This window comes from Dicentrarchus labrax, unplaced genomic scaffold, assembly GCF_905237075.1.
Source record: "Dicentrarchus labrax unplaced genomic scaffold, dlabrax2021, whole genome shotgun sequence".
Taxonomy (NCBI): Eukaryota; Metazoa; Chordata; class Actinopteri; family Moronidae; genus Dicentrarchus; species Dicentrarchus labrax.
Genome location: NW_026136711.1, coordinates 30,089,921 through 30,107,109, shown reverse-complemented (window position 1 = coordinate 30,107,109; position 17,189 = coordinate 30,089,921). Strand labels below are relative to the sequence as shown.

The 17,189-nt window shown below is 39.6% G+C and overlaps 1 protein-coding gene and 1 long non-coding RNA gene across 4 annotated transcripts; one reads left to right on the top strand and one right to left on the bottom strand.

Moving 5' to 3' along the window:
* The first annotated feature begins 6,482 nt into the window (after nt 1–6,482).
* LOC127372365 (uncharacterized) lies at nt 6,483–7,462 on the top strand. Its single transcript, XR_007886625.1, has 3 exons — nt 6,483–6,675; nt 6,812–6,903; nt 7,132–7,462. It is a non-coding gene; the product is annotated as an uncharacterized LOC127372365 (long non-coding RNA).
* Nucleotides 7,463–8,322: 860 nt separating this feature from the next.
* On the bottom strand, nt 8,323–15,871 carry rem1 (RAS (RAD and GEM)-like GTP-binding 1). 3 transcript variants are annotated; one of them, XM_051415998.1, is made up of 6 exons: nt 15,574–15,869; nt 13,576–13,644; nt 12,967–13,361; nt 10,669–10,751; nt 9,150–9,357; nt 8,323–9,030 (listed from the first exon to the last, which is right to left on the bottom strand). In XM_051415998.1, the coding sequence occupies exons 3-6, from the start codon at nt 13,325–13,327 to the stop codon at nt 8,753–8,755; spliced, it is 930 nt and encodes a 309-aa protein (XP_051271958.1). In that variant the 5' UTR covers nt 13,328–13,361; nt 13,576–13,644; nt 15,574–15,869; the 3' UTR covers nt 8,323–8,752. The 3 variants fall into 3 exon arrangements, with proteins under 3 accessions (XP_051271958.1, XP_051271959.1, XP_051271957.1); XM_051415999.1 differs by lacking the exon at nt 13,576–13,644 and having other exon boundaries at nt 9,127–9,357; nt 15,574–15,871; XM_051415997.1 differs by lacking the exon at nt 13,576–13,644 and having other exon boundaries at nt 15,574–15,868.
* Nucleotides 15,872–17,189: the final 1,318 nt, after the last annotated feature.

The following is a 17,189-nucleotide window of genomic DNA, read 5'->3' as shown; positions in this document are numbered from 1 at the left end:
ATTGTGCACCAAATAGACACATCAAATACATGTCAATTTAATTGTATTCATATTGAAGTGGATAAGTCCTCTCTGCAGACTGTTCTAGAGATTATTATTACCCATTTTGTTTATTACCCATTACTGTCTGTTTGTACTCAAAATTACAATATTTAACTAGTTATATTATCACTCGGCTGGACTGAACCACCATCTTTAAAAAGAAGGTTGATGAGACAACGTTTTAAATAACTGAAGGCTTTTGTTTTGAAGGACACGGGCATATCCTCCAAGTGATTTTGCTCATTAGCTTGACTTCACCAGTCTGCAAGAATGTGGACTAAAGCCCCATCTGGGATGGATTACATAGCTGAGCAGATATAAGAGCACATGGGGTTGGAATACAATACACAAACACTTACAAACTAAGGATTTACTAAAAAGTTACTAATGCTATTTATTCAACACTTGTAGAAACAAAAATGTAAAAAAAAAAGGGAGACATTGAGGCTTGCAGCATGTCTGCAGTCTTGTCCTCAGGGTGGGTTTAAATCTGAAAGTATATAATAAAATGTCAGCGTGCTCCTTTAACATCACTATCAGGCCCGGAGCTGCACTCTGTGTCAGACATGTTCAGGCAGCGTGTGTCTCCTGAAGGTAAATATTTCCCAGGTCAATAGGAATTAGCTGCACTGACTTCACCTCCCCCTTTCCCGGCGGGCAGACATGTTGAAGGTCCCTTATAGCTCCTCAGGTTTGTTCACACGCAATCAGTATTATTCCAAACGAGGGCTTTAAAACATCCGGTTGAGGGTCTGCTGGGTGGATCAGTAAGCACAGGGCATGTTTTTGTACATGAGTGAAAAAGGTGTTTGCGTGTGTCTGTTAACTGTGGCAGAGGAAGACAGAGGATCTTGAAACCCCATAATTATATTTTACCAACACAAAGAAATCTTTCATAGAGAGTTTTTATAGTACAGTCATTTATAGCTTTTTCCACCACAACGACAAGTATCTAGCAGTATGTGTAAACCTCTACCCAGACCACAACAGCTACAGTCAGACACATCAGCAGCAGATCAATATATATCATATCATTTAAAGGAGAGAGAGAGAGAGAGAGAGGTTAACACAGCAAAGGGCCACACAAAATAAGACAAAGTTAGATCACAACAAACTGGCACAGATAGTCAGCCACGCCAGCAAGATCACTGGAAGCAAACAACTGCAACCACAGGACTTATTCTCTCAATCGATAACCAAAAAGGCAATCCAGATATACATCAGTGCCACCCATCCTCTCCACTCAGCATTTCAGTGGCTGCCAACAGGCTGCAGACTGACAGTAGCCACAAACAATGGTTACAAAAAATCCTTTATTCCAACTTCCTCAATAAGAACCTGTTTAAATAATAACCCCTTGGTACTTGCCTGCCCCCCATTTGTAACATAATTTTAAATGATTTTTAATATACATTTTACTGCTGTGTATTATTTATTGTTGGGATGGTTATGTAGACATATGCCAGTGCCAAAGATACATTTCCCTTTCATGCAAATTTACTGGACAAACAAAGTAATCTGGATTAAAGATATATTTAAACCCATCATTGATGTTTTAAAAGCAGCGCAATCTGCTGGTTGTTGTTTGAAAAAGTTATCCAACACCTGAGGATGTTTGAAAACAAATACATACAGAATTTTCCCAATTTAACGAACTAATTCCTTTACTAATTTTACACTGCAAAAATAATGGGAAAGGTGCCCTCACGTAGTCACTTGAGAGAGAAGATTGATCTCAGGATGTAGCACTTTAGCTACACAAGGTAGCTGGTGGAGTGACCTATTTCTTTAGCAATAAGCTTGTCAAATGTTTTACAAAGATGTAAAGGATTCAGATAGAGGAGTCAGATTTGGAAATCCACTGTCAGGTGCAACTCAACTATAAACTTTACTGCATGGACAGAGCAGGCTGTTCTTACTGAGGAGGCTCAGGGCCTTCAATGTGTGCACTAGGTTGCTACAAATGTTCTACTAGTCTGTAGTGTCGTCTTCTTCTTAGCTGTTATGTGCTGGGGAGGTGGCATCGGGACTTGTGGTGCTAACAAACTGGGAGAGCCAGTGTGGATGGAATTGGACAGCATGGAGGCTGTGATGAAAGGGACATCTTAAATGATCTTATCTGACAAAGATTATGTATATTATATATATATATAAGAATGTATACAGTGTTGTTTGCATGTTTTGTGTTGTGTTGGAATGGAAATATTTTCATAATGTTGTGCTTACTGGAGCGTTGAAGTGGCCCTGCTATGAGCAGCGGCCCCAAGACAATTTGAGTTTGAGACCCCTGATCTAATAAAATTAATAAATGTGTTGTTGGGTGAAATAAACAATGCTAAAATATTTCGAAATGGATCATAGGTAGTGTGCAACAAGAGAAAGCCATATGACTAAATAAAATAGATAGTAAAAAAGAGCAGGGTTCATGCTCAAGGACAGCAAGTTGGAGTCATCTCGGGAATACCTAAAGTTGTCTCAGTTGACCAAATGAAAAATAATTTCATCTAAAAGTTTTGGAAGTAAAACTCTTGACAGCCTGTCTGTCATGAACAAACTGGAGCCTAGAATCGCTTCTGGATTTTCGGCTAGCCTTTCTTTCCTCCCATAATTCATGCTCTGTCATGTTGTTCAGATCCAGACCTAACATTCCACACACATGTGGTACTCATCAGCCAGCTACGTGGAACTGTGTTCATGCATCATTAATTCTTTTCTTTTTTTAAATTTCATCAGAAATTCTACAGCATTATCTGATCTCTGTTTACCGTTTGAGAAATGCGTCATGTCTTGTTTGTTAATTTTGGTTAAGCAATCAGATTTTATCAAAGGTGTGTCATATCTGTTGCCCAATCAGAGGTGGGAATTAGAGACAGATTTAAGTGAAATTTTTCCTCAAGTCTTTGCTCAAGTTTCCATGTTCAATTCATGTTTTTAGGTATGGTTATATTACAAGAAAGAGGAGTGGTTTATAAGCCTACACTCACATTTTCACCAGTAAAGCTGTAAAAACTCAGAAGTAGAATGTGACAGTAAAAAAGTATTTTGTAAGTCATTATAATGAGAAACTTTCTCAGAATATGACACAAAATATTGAGAAAGTTTCTCATTATATTGAGATACTAGATAATTATTTTCAGATACTTCGTCATTATTTTAAGATACTTAGTTCTTGTTTTTAGAGAGTTTCTCATTATAAAGAAGAAGCAGAAATGAGCTTCCATAAAATACACCAAAAAACATTTTCCTGAATTTTATCACCAATATTTTGGCTGTTTAAACAGATAAAGATACCTCAGTCTGGCACATGTGATTTCATTGTGAGAAGGTTTGTGGAGACAATCCTTCTTCATTGTTGCAGTATCTCTTGAGATCCAATGAGTCTAAGGTTCGTATTCCCAGATTACAAAGTCCTACTTGCCAACAATGTGGCAATTCATGCATTTTGTGTGTTTTCAAGTGATTCTTGCCAGTTAAATAAGGAAAAGTAAACATTAAAATGCTCAGAATCTGCTTTGATCCTGTAATTTATTTTAATTTTAATTTACCCAGTGTAGGTTGGCTGAGTTCAAAAGCTCACTTACAGAAATACCCTGCTTCACTCTCTCTGTTGTCCTTGGAGATTGCCCAATGCTACTCCAATTGTCTGTTTTAATTCAAATGTGGCTTTGATAATCACTGTGCATTTTTGTTTTTGTCTTAGGTTTTGCAAACAGAAAACAGCAAACACTGCTCCTCATTATCGTGTTATAGTCTGGTACAACTAGAAATGCAGATGAAAAAAATAGCTTCAGAATAGACTCAGATGCTCTATCATGCACTGACGCAAGTACACAGGGCACAGACACAGCAACACAGGCACAGGGAGTTCGACATAATTCTCTGCTCATGACACCACTGACCTTTTTCCCAGCAGCCATTTTGATATTAAATAGTAGGGTTAACAAAGGCATTACCAATAATAGTAATTAATACTGCATTCCACTCAGGTCAAACAGAGTCAGGGCATGTTGGCTCACTAGAAAGGCTCTTTGACCCTAAATTAACCTTAATCAGTATAACTGGTAACACATGTGTTTAAACTAAATACTAGGAATCATGCAGGTGGAAATAGCTACCAATAGTTGAGAGCCACCGAGTAATAAGTAAACTTATCCTCCTGTGTGTGCTCTCTCCATGTGCCTGATATTATTTTATACACATTTTTATTATTAGTTATTTTTATGTTCATTTTAGTATTTTGGTTGTAAGCACCATGAGGTATTGTATTTTTTAATTATTATGTCTGCCATAATATATACTTGATGTGTTATACATCCATGACAAAAACCTGTGTATACAAGTTTCTTGCAAAAAATAGTGTGGTATATTATTCCAGATGACACTTTGCATGAAAAACCCCAACACTACATTTCAATTTAGCTTCCACAGTTAATTAAGACAATCATTTATACATCTCAGACATTCACACGGAAAGAACAATGAAGAACTAATCTGGCTGCTCTGTTCTGTGCACTTTGAAGATTTATTAGATGTTTCTCAGCAGCACATGATCCTGTCATGTCTCCTTTAATTAATTAATATATTTCCTGTCTGTAATGCAATTATAAAGTCAGTTTAATCATTTGATTCCATATTCTGTTCACCTTTTATTAATATTTATTTATTTATTTTATTTAGATTTCCAAAAAGTCCAATGTTTTATCACTGTTATAATGTGAACAGACACCATCCAGCCAGCAGGGGGAGCCAGAGTCTCAAACACACACTTAACTGCTGGCAGAGCCTCAAATTTACATTCCTGTAGTTCTTGGCAGTGTGTCAGTGTGTGTGTGTGGGTGAATAAAGAGGCAGAGTTACAGTAGTGAGGTTTTTACACTGAACCAGAGACAGACAGAGAGGAAACTGTGCAGATAAAATAAACAGAGGGGGGTGTTTGATTTTCTGTGTTCTCTGCTCTGTCTCTGTAAATCAAACGCACCTCAAAGGGGCTGAAGTGTTTGAAATGTCCTGTGGAATAATGTTCAGGTCATTGACAGTGTGTCCAGACACAGATACACTTCTCTCACTCACTCTTATGCTTTCAGGTTTCTTTAGAGCTCAGTAATTAGCTGTAAACAATGGTTTCTGATGTCAATATGAGCAGAAGAGAGTTGGCGTTTGGGATTGTTTGTGATGTGGTTTTATGGAAGGAAAACATACTTTTAATATCTTTTAGCTGAAACTCCCTGAGCATAGGCACATGGTCTCTTAGCATGAGCTAAGACTTGTGTTAACCCTGAACTAAGGTTGGTTTCACACCTGTAGTTTGGTTTATTTGAGGTAAAATAACAGAAATCTGGTCTGATATGTGTTCATTCTGTTTTTTCCCCGATAGGTAACTAACTCATTGATTGGACAGAACATGGATCCACGAGGGGAAATCAAGTTCTGTGTTCCAGTGCTGCACTTTACTGAAACATGTACATCTTCTTTGGTGTCACAAAGGACTCAATAAAAAAGAACTGATTATTATTATTATTAGTTAAGATAACCGGACTTCATAGTCATATGTGACAGACAGAAAAGGGACCAAAAAAAGGCATTTTATAGAGTAATATTACCAGGTTAGTCAACATGTGGTCACTACATTTCACTCACTTTTTATTGGAAAACTGCTGAATACAACTCTGGATTAATTTCACTTCCCGACTGATCAGATTGGGAGATTGCTTACTCAGTGAAATTTGACTTTTTTGTGAAAATGAAGGAAGAAAAAAAGGCTAATTGGACAGAAACATGCTAATACCAACATTAGGCCAATTTTGGAACCAGTAAGATAATGAAAATCCTTCAGGAGAGAAAGAATTGTTTTGTCAGCTACAGGCTATGTATCTGTCTATTACTGACCACATCCTGTAATATAATGGTTAAAAATGAAGTCTGGAATGATGTCTTTTTATCCATGAGTTAATGACCCACATTAGCCCAAAACTGCTGACTGGAGGTGATTTCAACAATTATATTACATTAGCTTCTGTAACAAATCTCCACAACTTTTACACTTCAGAGAGAAAACACTGAGGAGAATTTTCTGATGTTTCTATTCATAACGGATTCAGGAGGGAGCTGAACTCACAGCTCTGAGCCGCTGGTCCTCCTCCACTGAGAGGATGTTTACACATCACTGAGTGTGTGCGTGTGTGTGTGTGTGTGTGTGTGTGTGTGTGTGTGTGTGTGTGTGTGTGTCATCCGGGTTGAGCAGAGTCATGCATTTTTTCCATTACCCTCATCAAATCAATGTTAAACACTCCTCCTCCTCCATCTACTGTCCCTGTACAACCACAGAGTGTTTTTTGTGTGTGTCACCAAAAAGTCCGATCAATAAGCAGATAGAATGTTTGATCAGTAAAAACTGGGACAACCCGTCTGCCAGATGTTTTTTTCAGATAAACTGCTGCTGATTTAAACCAGTTTGTTGTTATTTCACAGCTCAGCTTCATCTCTGTTCACTTTTTTATAAAAACAGAATGAATGAATGAATAACTGGATCTCTGACTGTGGGTCTCCTCACTGCTCCTCTAGCGCCACCAGCAGGTTCACATGTGGGAATTTCAGTGAAAACAAATATTGGATGGATCGACGCAAGTCACATAGGTAACGTTATGTAATCTAATAAATCATAAATAAGTCAATATTAACTTTTGGTTTCACATTGGACACAAATCCCAGTCTCCTTGGTAACAATCCTGTGTTTGTTTGACCCATCCATCCCAACTGCCTCCTTACACAGACTTTGTTGCTCTTTACACTACGTCGCCTGATGTGGACGGATTACACTGGAGTTAGAAGAAAGGCTGGTGTGTCTCATACAGGCACTAAAGGGTAAGTTGTGAGTCTGTATGACACGTCAAAGGGCCATGACAAAACACCAATATCTGACACAATGGGAATGAGGCTGCAATAACAGAGTTAATCAGGCCGAGTATGGTTCCCAGCAGACACGGTTTGTATGCAGCCTGCGAGGCTAAACTCTGGGCAAAAAAGTCCATGTAACAGACACTGTCCCATCCATCAGACAAACACTCTGCCTGTTTTTTGTCAACCCCACAGAGGTGTCAGCATGCAACCCTGTCGTCATGACGACTGCTAAGTAAACTGCCTCTTCTTCCACTGTGGCTAACGGACCACAGGTCACCATGGCAACGGTAAACATCCAGGAGGCCGGGGGGTTGACGTGGCGACCTAAAAGTGTGCTTATGCGAAGAGGAACACAGAGGTTTGATCCCTGCAGCAGTAAAGAGATTACAACTGAGAAAAATAAAGAACATGAGGAGATCTGATTAGTAATTTTACATTAAATGAAACCCCAAATGAACTAATAATAGTCTAAATTTAATTACAAAAAAAAACAAAGAAATGTTAGATTAACTTAGAGAAATACTTTAAAAGTAAATAAATGGAACTAAAATGAATAAAGGACTATTTAGCACTCACTAAGCCCTGCCCTAGTTGCTGCTGCTACATCTGTCGAGCTTTCCATTTTCATACTGCACAGTTTACAATGAAAAGACATACTTGAATAATCAATATTCTTAGTAATATGATAAACAACGAGTCCTTGATTTCAGATGGAAATTAGTAAAAGCTGCTTCTTTTTTTCTAACTGACAACTGTGGATTTGACTGAAATGACAACGGTCTACTGGCTGATTTTTTTTTGGGGCATTTCGCTTTATTTGACTGTGACAGTAGACAGAAAGACAGCAAAGACCTTGAGTAAGGACTCAGCCTTGATACGTGGTAGGCTTTCTACCAGGCTGGTTTAATTTTAATGTTTTTCTTTATTATAGTATCTGATAGCTATCTGATAACTCTGATATAGCATCATCCTGGGCTGGCTTGAACAGAGCTTTTTGTAATGTAACCTGTAGTTATCTATAGATACGCTAACTTTCGGCTTAGGAACTAATGCTGGGCTACTTCTAATATGTAGTTAGCTGGACACATTAACATTAGCAGCTCACATTAGACCAGATAAATACACAGTTTAATTCATTCCTTTGAAAAAAAGACAAGAGCCTCCAAGCTGTTTATACTGAGAATCTTATGTGAGTGGTTTTGATTGGATCACCATGATTCGGCAATCATTTCTTATGGGGAGAGGCATATTGAGAGTTCAGTTGCAAATAAAAACGAAAAATAAATAAAAAATGTTTAAAACAAATTGAAATTCAATCAATATTAAATCCTATTGGTGGTCATCTGTATTTGATGTTTGTAAAACATGAGTTTAAGAGGACTGTTCCTTTAAGACTTTATTCTGCACAGTGTTGAACTGAAAACAGTAGAAACCTCAGGAGAACAGCACAGTGGACACAGTGGAAAATACATCCTGAACAGTCACCTATTCACACACACACACACACACACACACACACACACTCATCCGACCTTTAACCCCTACAGTGATGATCCTTCTACAGTCAGTCTGTTGTTTTATATTTAGGTAATCTGGAGGAAAGTCACAAAAAAATTGAGACCAAATGGTCACAGAGGAAAATGAGTTGGTCACAGTGATCACAGCGACGTACGTAACTGTCCGCTGACTCCGTTCGCTGCTGATCGTTTCTGTCGTCAATCACTCGGACGACATCGTCCACGATATTGCAACCAGAGAGCACTTCAACAAGTCAAATAAAGTCCAACCGGACGGTCGTGGAGGACACGTGTCTTCAGAGGACGGCGAGGTCGTGGCAGCTCTTGGACCGCACTTTGACCGCCATGCGCTGGTTGTTGCGTGCTACCAGTCGGTCCAGGAAGCGCCGAGCCTTCTGGGTAATGCTCTCTTTGCGTTTGTAGATGGAGCGTCGGCGCTCCACTGCCTCGCTGCCGTCCCGACGGAGGCGGATTTGTCGGACCACGCCCTCAAACAGCTCGGTGACATTGTGCTGCAAAGACGCCGACGTCTCGATGAACTTACAGTCAAACACCACCGCACACGCTCGGCCCTCTGGGAAAAAAAGACACATACAGGAAGAGAATAAATAATAGCATCAGCCAACTGTTACTAATTAACAACTTGTTGTATGTCGACATGTGTATGTACCCTCTGTGACCTTTGACCCCCACCTTCGACAGCAACTTCTCTGGACCGGACAAGGTCACTCTTGTTCCCTACTAGGATGATGGGAAGATTTTCGGCCTGGCGGGCACGTCGCAGCGTGATCCGGAGCTCCGAGGCAGAGTCGAAGCTGGAGCGGTCGGTTACGGAGTAAACGATGACGTAAGCACTCCCAACCTTCAGACAGTCGTCCTGAGAGGAGCTGTCCTCCCCCTCCTGACAGGTAGAGAGACATGGACACGGAGAAGAAGAGAAAGAAACATCATATTCTTCCTCAACTTCCTTTAGTCCTTTCTGTATCTGTATCTGTATCTGTATCTGTTCAACCAACAACATTATCTGTATCTGTTCAACCAACAACATTATCTGTATCTGTATCAGAATGGGCGGGGCTTAAACCAGATGTGGGTGGTGCTTAAACTGTATCTGGGCGGGGCTAACTGGAAGTTGTCAATTTAAGCCTGAAATTGATAAAGGTTAATCAGAAGTTGCCACATTAATTGCAAAACTATTTAGGGAACAGCTTCAGAATTGAGCTTCAGAGCAACGTTTTTGATCACAAGAGAACTATTTGGAGTTTTTAAATGAAAGTTGGTATATTTATGATTCTAATTTATTGTGATGGCGTAACGGGAAGTTTGCCTTATTCACAAAGTAAAGTGAACTCTTTGTCAACGGTCGATCCAACTGTATGGAAACCCAACACTCACCCATTTATAAATAATTAACTTTTATGCAAAGAAACAGCATGCGTCATCCGAACTCTCACTTTTTGTAATAACACTTTCATACACTCAGATTACAGGTTTTCAAGAGAGTATTGTGTAAAATGTTACTTTGCATAAAGTAAAGTTCACCTGGTAAGTGGCATTGTAATATAATAATACTTATCACAACAAATTACTTGGTATTTTAGGACACTAACTAAATTAATTAAAGCATTAAAGGTCCAGTGTGTAGGATTTAGTGGCATCTAGCGGTCTGTATTTGATGACCTGGGAATGAGGACAGGCTGTGAGGTGTGTCAGAGAAACTTGTAAAAAATGCCAAATGACGCCAATCTCCAGCCAGTGTTTGGTTTGTCTGTTCTGGGCTACTGTAGAAACGTGCCGGTTCAACATGGTGAACTCCATGGAAGGCACATCGTGGCCTCTGTAGATAAAAACAGCTCATTCTAAGATAACAAAAACATAACAATTCCTATATTCGGGTGATTATACCCTAATGAAAACCTATCTATGAATATTATATTCTATTTCTGCCAACAGATCCTCCTAAATGTTACACACTGGACCTTTAAGTGTGATGACATTGTTGTTATCTTACGTGGATCTGAACATAAAACCCACAGCAGCCAAACTGTCCGCACAGCTTAAAATCAGCCACATTAGGTCCCTTTGCAGGATGCCATGTACCCATAATCCTCTGCTTCAAAACAGATATTGAATGCTCCACAACTTCATCAACACACACACACACACACACACACACACACACACACACACACACACACACACACACACACACCAGTTTGTCGTTCTCCCAGGTATCCATGACGATGAGTGTGGTTTCCTCTCCATCTACTGTCAGTGTTCGCTCATATGTGTCCTCTGTAACAAAAAAAACAAACATGTACAATAAACAAAAAGACTCTGAATCAGCCCTGTGACACTTTGAGCTAAATGCTTACATGCCGACGTTTAGCAGGTATAATATTTACAATGTTAATCACCCAGTTTAGCATGTTAGAATGCTGACACTTACCAGAACACACACTGTGGGTGATGGGAGTAGTTTTGCAGGTATTTGGCCATAAACCAAAGTATTGGACACATTAGAAGCTGATAATGGTGCAGGGGATCAATCAGAGTTATTACATCTACAAATTTGACACCATTTCATGGCAATCTATCGAGTAGTTGTCAAGATATTTCATTCTGGACCAAAGTGGGCAAGCATTTTCATCCTTAGACTCATGACCCGAGCATGGCTAAAAACAATAAACAGCATGGAGGACCAATAACAAATTATATCTGTGATCATAAAGAGGAAAACAACCTAGTAAACAACGGGGACAACACACTACAGTATCAGGGCTCTGAGCATACAACAACAACAAGAGCAATGAAATAAAGCAAAAAAGTGTAACCAGAGATTCAGCTCAGTAGACCTAAAAACAGCAGGCAGGCTCTGCCCCCTCACACCATGTCAGACTATCACGGATCAATACAGGTTGTCAATCATGGCCTCAGGCCAATCAACACGTGACAAGAGCTGATCAATGATGTCGGGTCAGTCAAGGTTGTGATGTCGGAACAAAGACCGAGACAGAAACTGCGCACTGAGGAGGACTGAGATGGAGTATGAAAGCTAAAACACAACAATAAAACAAGGTAGAAATCTTTGAAGGGGAAACTCCCATAATTCCTTCTGTTACTTCCATAAAGGTGTTGGAAAATCTGTGCAGCAGAGGTCACAGGCTGAGTAGCACTAACCATGACCAGTAAAGTGATCTTAATGTGGAAAATCACTAATGTTCATGACTCTTAAAGGAAAAGTTTGAAACTTTGGGAACTATGCATGTGCTAAGTTAAAAGACATGATTAATATCACACTCATGTTTGTACACTAAACATGAATCCACCTACCAGCACTTCTAGAGCTCACTAATTTCCATATATCTTGTTTGTTTAATTCATAAAAAAAACTAAGTGTAAAAACAAATTTCCATCAGTTTTATTGAGGTGGTTATGAACTCCACTACTTCTTGGTTGGTACCTGATGCACAGCAACCAGAAGGGATGGCAGGAAGCTACGTGGGATATGTGATAATTAGTGAGCTTTAGAGGTGCTGGAAGGTGGGTTTTGTTACCTTTCGACAGAGCCAGGCTCGCTGTTTCCATCTTTGAAGTAAATTTGCCGGCTGCTGGCGGTAAAACAAACTCTTGGCAAGAAAACATCAAACCTTTCCTTAAATACATCTCATCACCTCCCAGTTTGTCCTGCAGCTAAAGAAATCTCCTGCAGCCCAGAAAGCATTTTCCCCATAAACCACCATTATAAAAGACATTTGTAAAGTTGTTGACAGTAAACTAACAACTGCAAAGAAGATCAGTTGTGACTCGTTGTATAAATTGATAAACTGACTGCTGTCAGCAGCATCCATTAAAGGTTTACTAACTTAAGCCACAACAAGCTACCAGACCAAGTAAGGCTGTAACAACCCCCCCCCGAGTGTGTTAAACTAATAATGAATTTTAGTGCATATATATTTGTTTAAAGGTTCTATTTGTAACTTCAGAAAACCGTTGTTAATTCTGACACCAGTGGTTGTTAAGTGAACTGCAATCAGTGTTCTGTTGCTCGCACTCGCACTCTGTACACAGTCTGTAGATGCGAGCATCATCCTGTGCATGGGCCTAAAGTGATGTACCATTGACTGAATACTAGAAAAGTAATCGGTGAGCCAGCCAGATCAGCCCCCGGACGTCTGGATGAAGCTAGCTGACAGTATTTTGCTACGTTAGCTTGTGTTGCACAGTATTGACACTGTACAGAGAGAGAAGGCTGTCTGCAGTGCACATAAACGTCACATCCTTTTAATTTTTGAAGAAAATCCAACCTGCATCCCTACATACAAACATATTCAGTCCACAGGCAATCCAGAAAGTTGGGGAAGGTCTCATTTTTAAGTTACGTTACAACCCGTTCACTCAAGTGATTGATACATGAAAATAATATCTAAAATGCTTCAGAATCTTACATATGAAACCTTTAAAGTGAGAACATTCAGTTAAACTAATCAGACTAAATGTAACATCCCACCTCCAGGTTGTTCATCTTTCTCTGTGATCCCGGCAAATATCCCAGCGAGGCTGGTCTTTCCGACACTATGGTCACCTAGCAAGACCACCCTGTAAATACAGTCCGAGTCGCTCTGCGAGTCGTCCTCCGAGTCTGAACTCCACTGGGCACGGTAGTGGAGTGACTTGTCTCCAGGGTGGTAGGACGCCGACTGTCCCAGAGGTGGGTGACTGCGCTGGGGCTGCTCGGGATTGTGCTTGGTGCTACTTGGGAGCCCAGGGTCTCGAGTCCAGGATGGGTGCTGGTAGAAGTGGGTGGGAGGAATTGGCGTGCTGCCTCGCCGCCGCAGGGGTTCCTTCTCTCTCTGCGTGTTGAGGGTCATGTTGTTATGGAAACGGCATCAGGACAGGACGGGTCTGAGGTAGGAGACAGGACAATTCAGGTTTCAGAATAAAGTCTGGTTCACTATGGTCTTTAAGATTCTTGAAAGGTCAAAAGGTCCAAACACAATGTTACTTTGGTGTGGCGTAGAGAGCAGGTTTGTTTTCTGTCCATATCCTAAGACAGCGGTCACCAACCTTTTACAAGCAAAACTAACTTCTGCCAACCTCCAGTACTTTAACTTCTCACCTTGCTGCAGTGATGTAGATGTACACTTCAGGGTGTGTCAGTACACTCTGACATCAGAGGTGCAACAGACTGGAAAGTTTCAACCAGAGAGGGTGATTAAACACACTCTTAGCTCACAGGGTTTTTATGCCAAAGGTGCAACATTGTGCTATATGTAACCATTTTAGCCAAGTCTGTTTTACAAAAGAGATTCAGTATCTCAAGAGATCTCTTGTTTAAATGAAGTTTAAATAAATAAGAATGAGTCAAATGAATTGCATTGGAGAAAGGGGTTGTGCTCTGCTGATTTTCTGCCTGGTTTTAGGCTTAAAACGTGCGTCACTTGCGTCCAGTTGGATTGTGGCATCGACGGAATTAGTTAGAAGACTAGAGGAAAGGTTTATTTTGTCATTTTGAGTTCTCTAACTCTACTCTTTGATCCTACAGGGACGTTAGGACAAAGGATGGGAATAGCAGGGTAGAAAATATTTATTATGATTGTTTATATTGAGATGTAGTCTGTAGACTCTTGTGTGTTTTGTTTTTGTGTAACTGGCCTTTAAACCTACTGCAAGGAGTTTTTAACTGGTTATGAAACAGTTGCAAATCTTTAATATGACCTATATAAGCACACAAGACCATCAGCGAGAAGACTGGCTATTCGTATATAGTTTTTCGAGGTGGTCCACAGGAGCCACCAGAATAAAAAATTTAGCTAATCGTTGCTGCTTTAAAGAGCAACCTAAGATATCTTTTATTTTATTAATTTTCTACTTTCTTAATAGGTGTGTGTGTCCTGGAGCAGAGTGAACTACTTTAGGTGTGTGGAGTAAAAGACGACTTCAATTCAGAAATCCCGGCTCTGCCAAATGACAGACAGCTTGCTGTGGCACCAGCTATGTTTAAGTTCAAACGTACCTAAGTCTGAACAGAAATTGAGAGTTACTCTATAACTTAGTAAAACAAGGGACCATACAAGGTGGTCACAATGTAGAGTTAAGATCAAATAGTTGAGAGAGACTGATGATAGAAAAGCCAGAGGAATTTATTACAGATATTTCCTGACAGACTACATCTCTTTACATGTATGATGACACTGAGGTTACTTGGACTAAACAGTACACTGTGATTTTATGCTAGTTTGCACATTATTGCATACATTCAAAACACTCTGTTATAGGTTTCCTACAATGAACAATAGAGGCGTGAACCAAAATCGGTTGAAATGTAACTTACTAACTCAAAAAGGAAAAAAGAAATATTAGAATATGAATATAAAAAGGATTTATCAGCCGCCCAACTTGAGTCCCAGGAGGAATTGTGGTTACTAGAAACCAAATGTACCCATGAAGACCTTTAGCATGCATAAGAGAGCCCTGGCACACAAACAAACTTCCTACAATAAATAATTCAAGTATCTAAAGGTGCCAAGTACGACAGTGACTGAGGGTAAGGTCCAGTCTGGCCAGGTCAGAGCTCCTGTCTTTGGCGCTATAGATAGCGTACTAGATAGTTATTAACAGTAACAGCTTAAAAAAGTCTTACAAAATCCTTTATAAAATTTCTGGTTATTCATCTACAGCAGAACTACAAGCACCAGACATTGCAGGAGGTCAAAGGTCACAGGTCTCTCATGTACAATGCCACACAGTATATGACAAGTTGAAAAGAGGAGCAAAGTGAGATCAACAAATGACAAATAAAATGTCTGGAAAACCACATCTTCCTACATCACGTGATTGTTATTGCATGTAAAATGTCTAAAAACAGATGTACACATATGTAAAGTTAACAAGCATAAAGTATGTTTCACATGTGCTATTAATTGTGAAAATGTTATTTTCACATGTAAAACATCTGAAAATCACATCACTGATATAATGTAAATTAGCTTTTGGATGTTTCACAAGCCAGAGAATAATGTGTGAAAACATAAAGTTTCTTTGTAAGGCACAGCTGAAAACTCAAAGAAATAAAACCATCAGCAGAAAATAACATTCAGTAGATAGAGTAACTTACCGCACACCCCATGAACAGTCTTGTTTCCGTCCAGCCTCAGTAAACAACCGAACAGAACTGTACCCTGTCTCTGTGTCTCTCTCTCTCTGTCTCTGTCGGTGTAACAGTACCCCGGTGCCACAGTAACCCGCCAGGAAGAAAAAAAAAAGTTCCACAACAGCGTTAAAAATTCAGCAGTGGAATCACAGACTTATCTACCTCCCTCTGTGTGTGTGTGTATCAGAGTGACAGCAGAGGAGAAACAGATAACTGAGGAGGGAGAGAGTGTGTGTGTGTATGTGTGTGTGTCTGTGAGTGTGTGTGTGAGTATGTGTGAGTGTGTGTGTGTGCGTGCGTGTGTGTGCGTGCGTGTGTGTGTGTGTGTGCGGTGTTTTATCAGTGTGGAGGTTGAGTTGGTTTAGGAAACATTTTGGTCACTTCCTGTTGGACCCAAAAGACAAAGTTTGGGTGCATGAAACTGTTCAGTCAGGATGAGTTGATATGTACAAAAATATTATATAATACAATTGATTTAATTCAGATTAAAGGTGGACTTTATAGTCATCAACATAAACTTCCAAAATACAGAAAACACACTGGATAAAAGCTTTAAAAGGTGTGTCAATTTACTAACTTGAAGCTATATGACAAGAAATGTTCATTCTATAGAATGTGTTTAAAGAGCTACAGTGAGGATTTCAGAGTTGGCTGATGAAGGACAAATTTTTAAAAATACCAGTTACCAAAGTTACCCGTTTACTACTAAGAGATCAGTTAACTAGCCTATAAAGCACCAGTTTACTAACTAGTAGGCTGGTGAAATATTACTGAAAAAGACTAACCCAGTAAAGAAGAACCAGGTTGTGTGTAAGTTTAAACTTAACCTAGTTATAATATAAACTATTACTAAGTTACTAAGCCACACAGCATATTTTTTTTATAAATTGCAACCATTTTTGTGACACAGTAATCAAGTAGATATCTAACTTGTTAATATACTTACTACAATGTGTCGCCAGAAAGTTAATTTGCACGGTAACCATGATGGTGGAACTCTATCTTGATTGTTAACTGGCCACTTGCCTTTATGTCCAAACTAGTTAGGTTATGTCCAAAGGTAATTGTGGTGCAACCAATTTTAGAAGCTGATGTAGTTACAAACTAAGCCTTCAGTGTTGACTTCACACCCTCACTTAGGAAAGAACATAGCTGGTGCAACGCAGTCAAGTTTACTAACTAGCTAGCTGTGTCGTTATAGAGGGAGCTGGTCCTCTTCTATGGAGTCAGCCGTAGGTTGTCCTTCATGCTGGGAAGCGGAGGGTGAGGCAAGGGAGTTACAATCTGCAACTACACAGCTAGATGCCATTGAATCCTACACACTGGTGGTTTAAGGCAAGGTTAAAAGTTTAAACCATGTTGGAGTTTACTATGCTTGGAGGGTCCATTGAGCTTGACCCATGCTAGGGACTAAAAGTCAGAATGTCTTGGCCTCTGCTACACAGATTTTGACCAATTGTTTTATGTTAATCCTCCAATTTTATGGAAGTGACATACTTACTATGGAAGCACTATAGGCCTACTCATATCTCTAATTTCTAAGGTAGAAATAAGAGTCCACATCATGAGTCAGTCAACAT

What these genes read in the sequence shown, in the direction of transcription:
- rem1 (XM_051415998.1), bottom strand. Translation starts at nt 13,327, where the DNA reads ATGACCCTCAACACGCAGAGAGAGAAGGAACCCCTGCGGCGGCGAGGC. An exon ending in GAAAGATGAACAACCTGGAG is followed by an intron (nt 10,752 to 12,966) that starts GTGGGATGTTAC and finishes TTTTTGTTACAG; the next exon opens with AGGACACATATGAGCGAACA. An exon ending in CCTGGGAGAACGACAAACTG is followed by an intron (nt 9,358 to 10,668) that starts GTGTGTGTGTGT and finishes TCTACCTGTCAG; the next exon opens with GAGGGGGAGGACAGCTCCTC.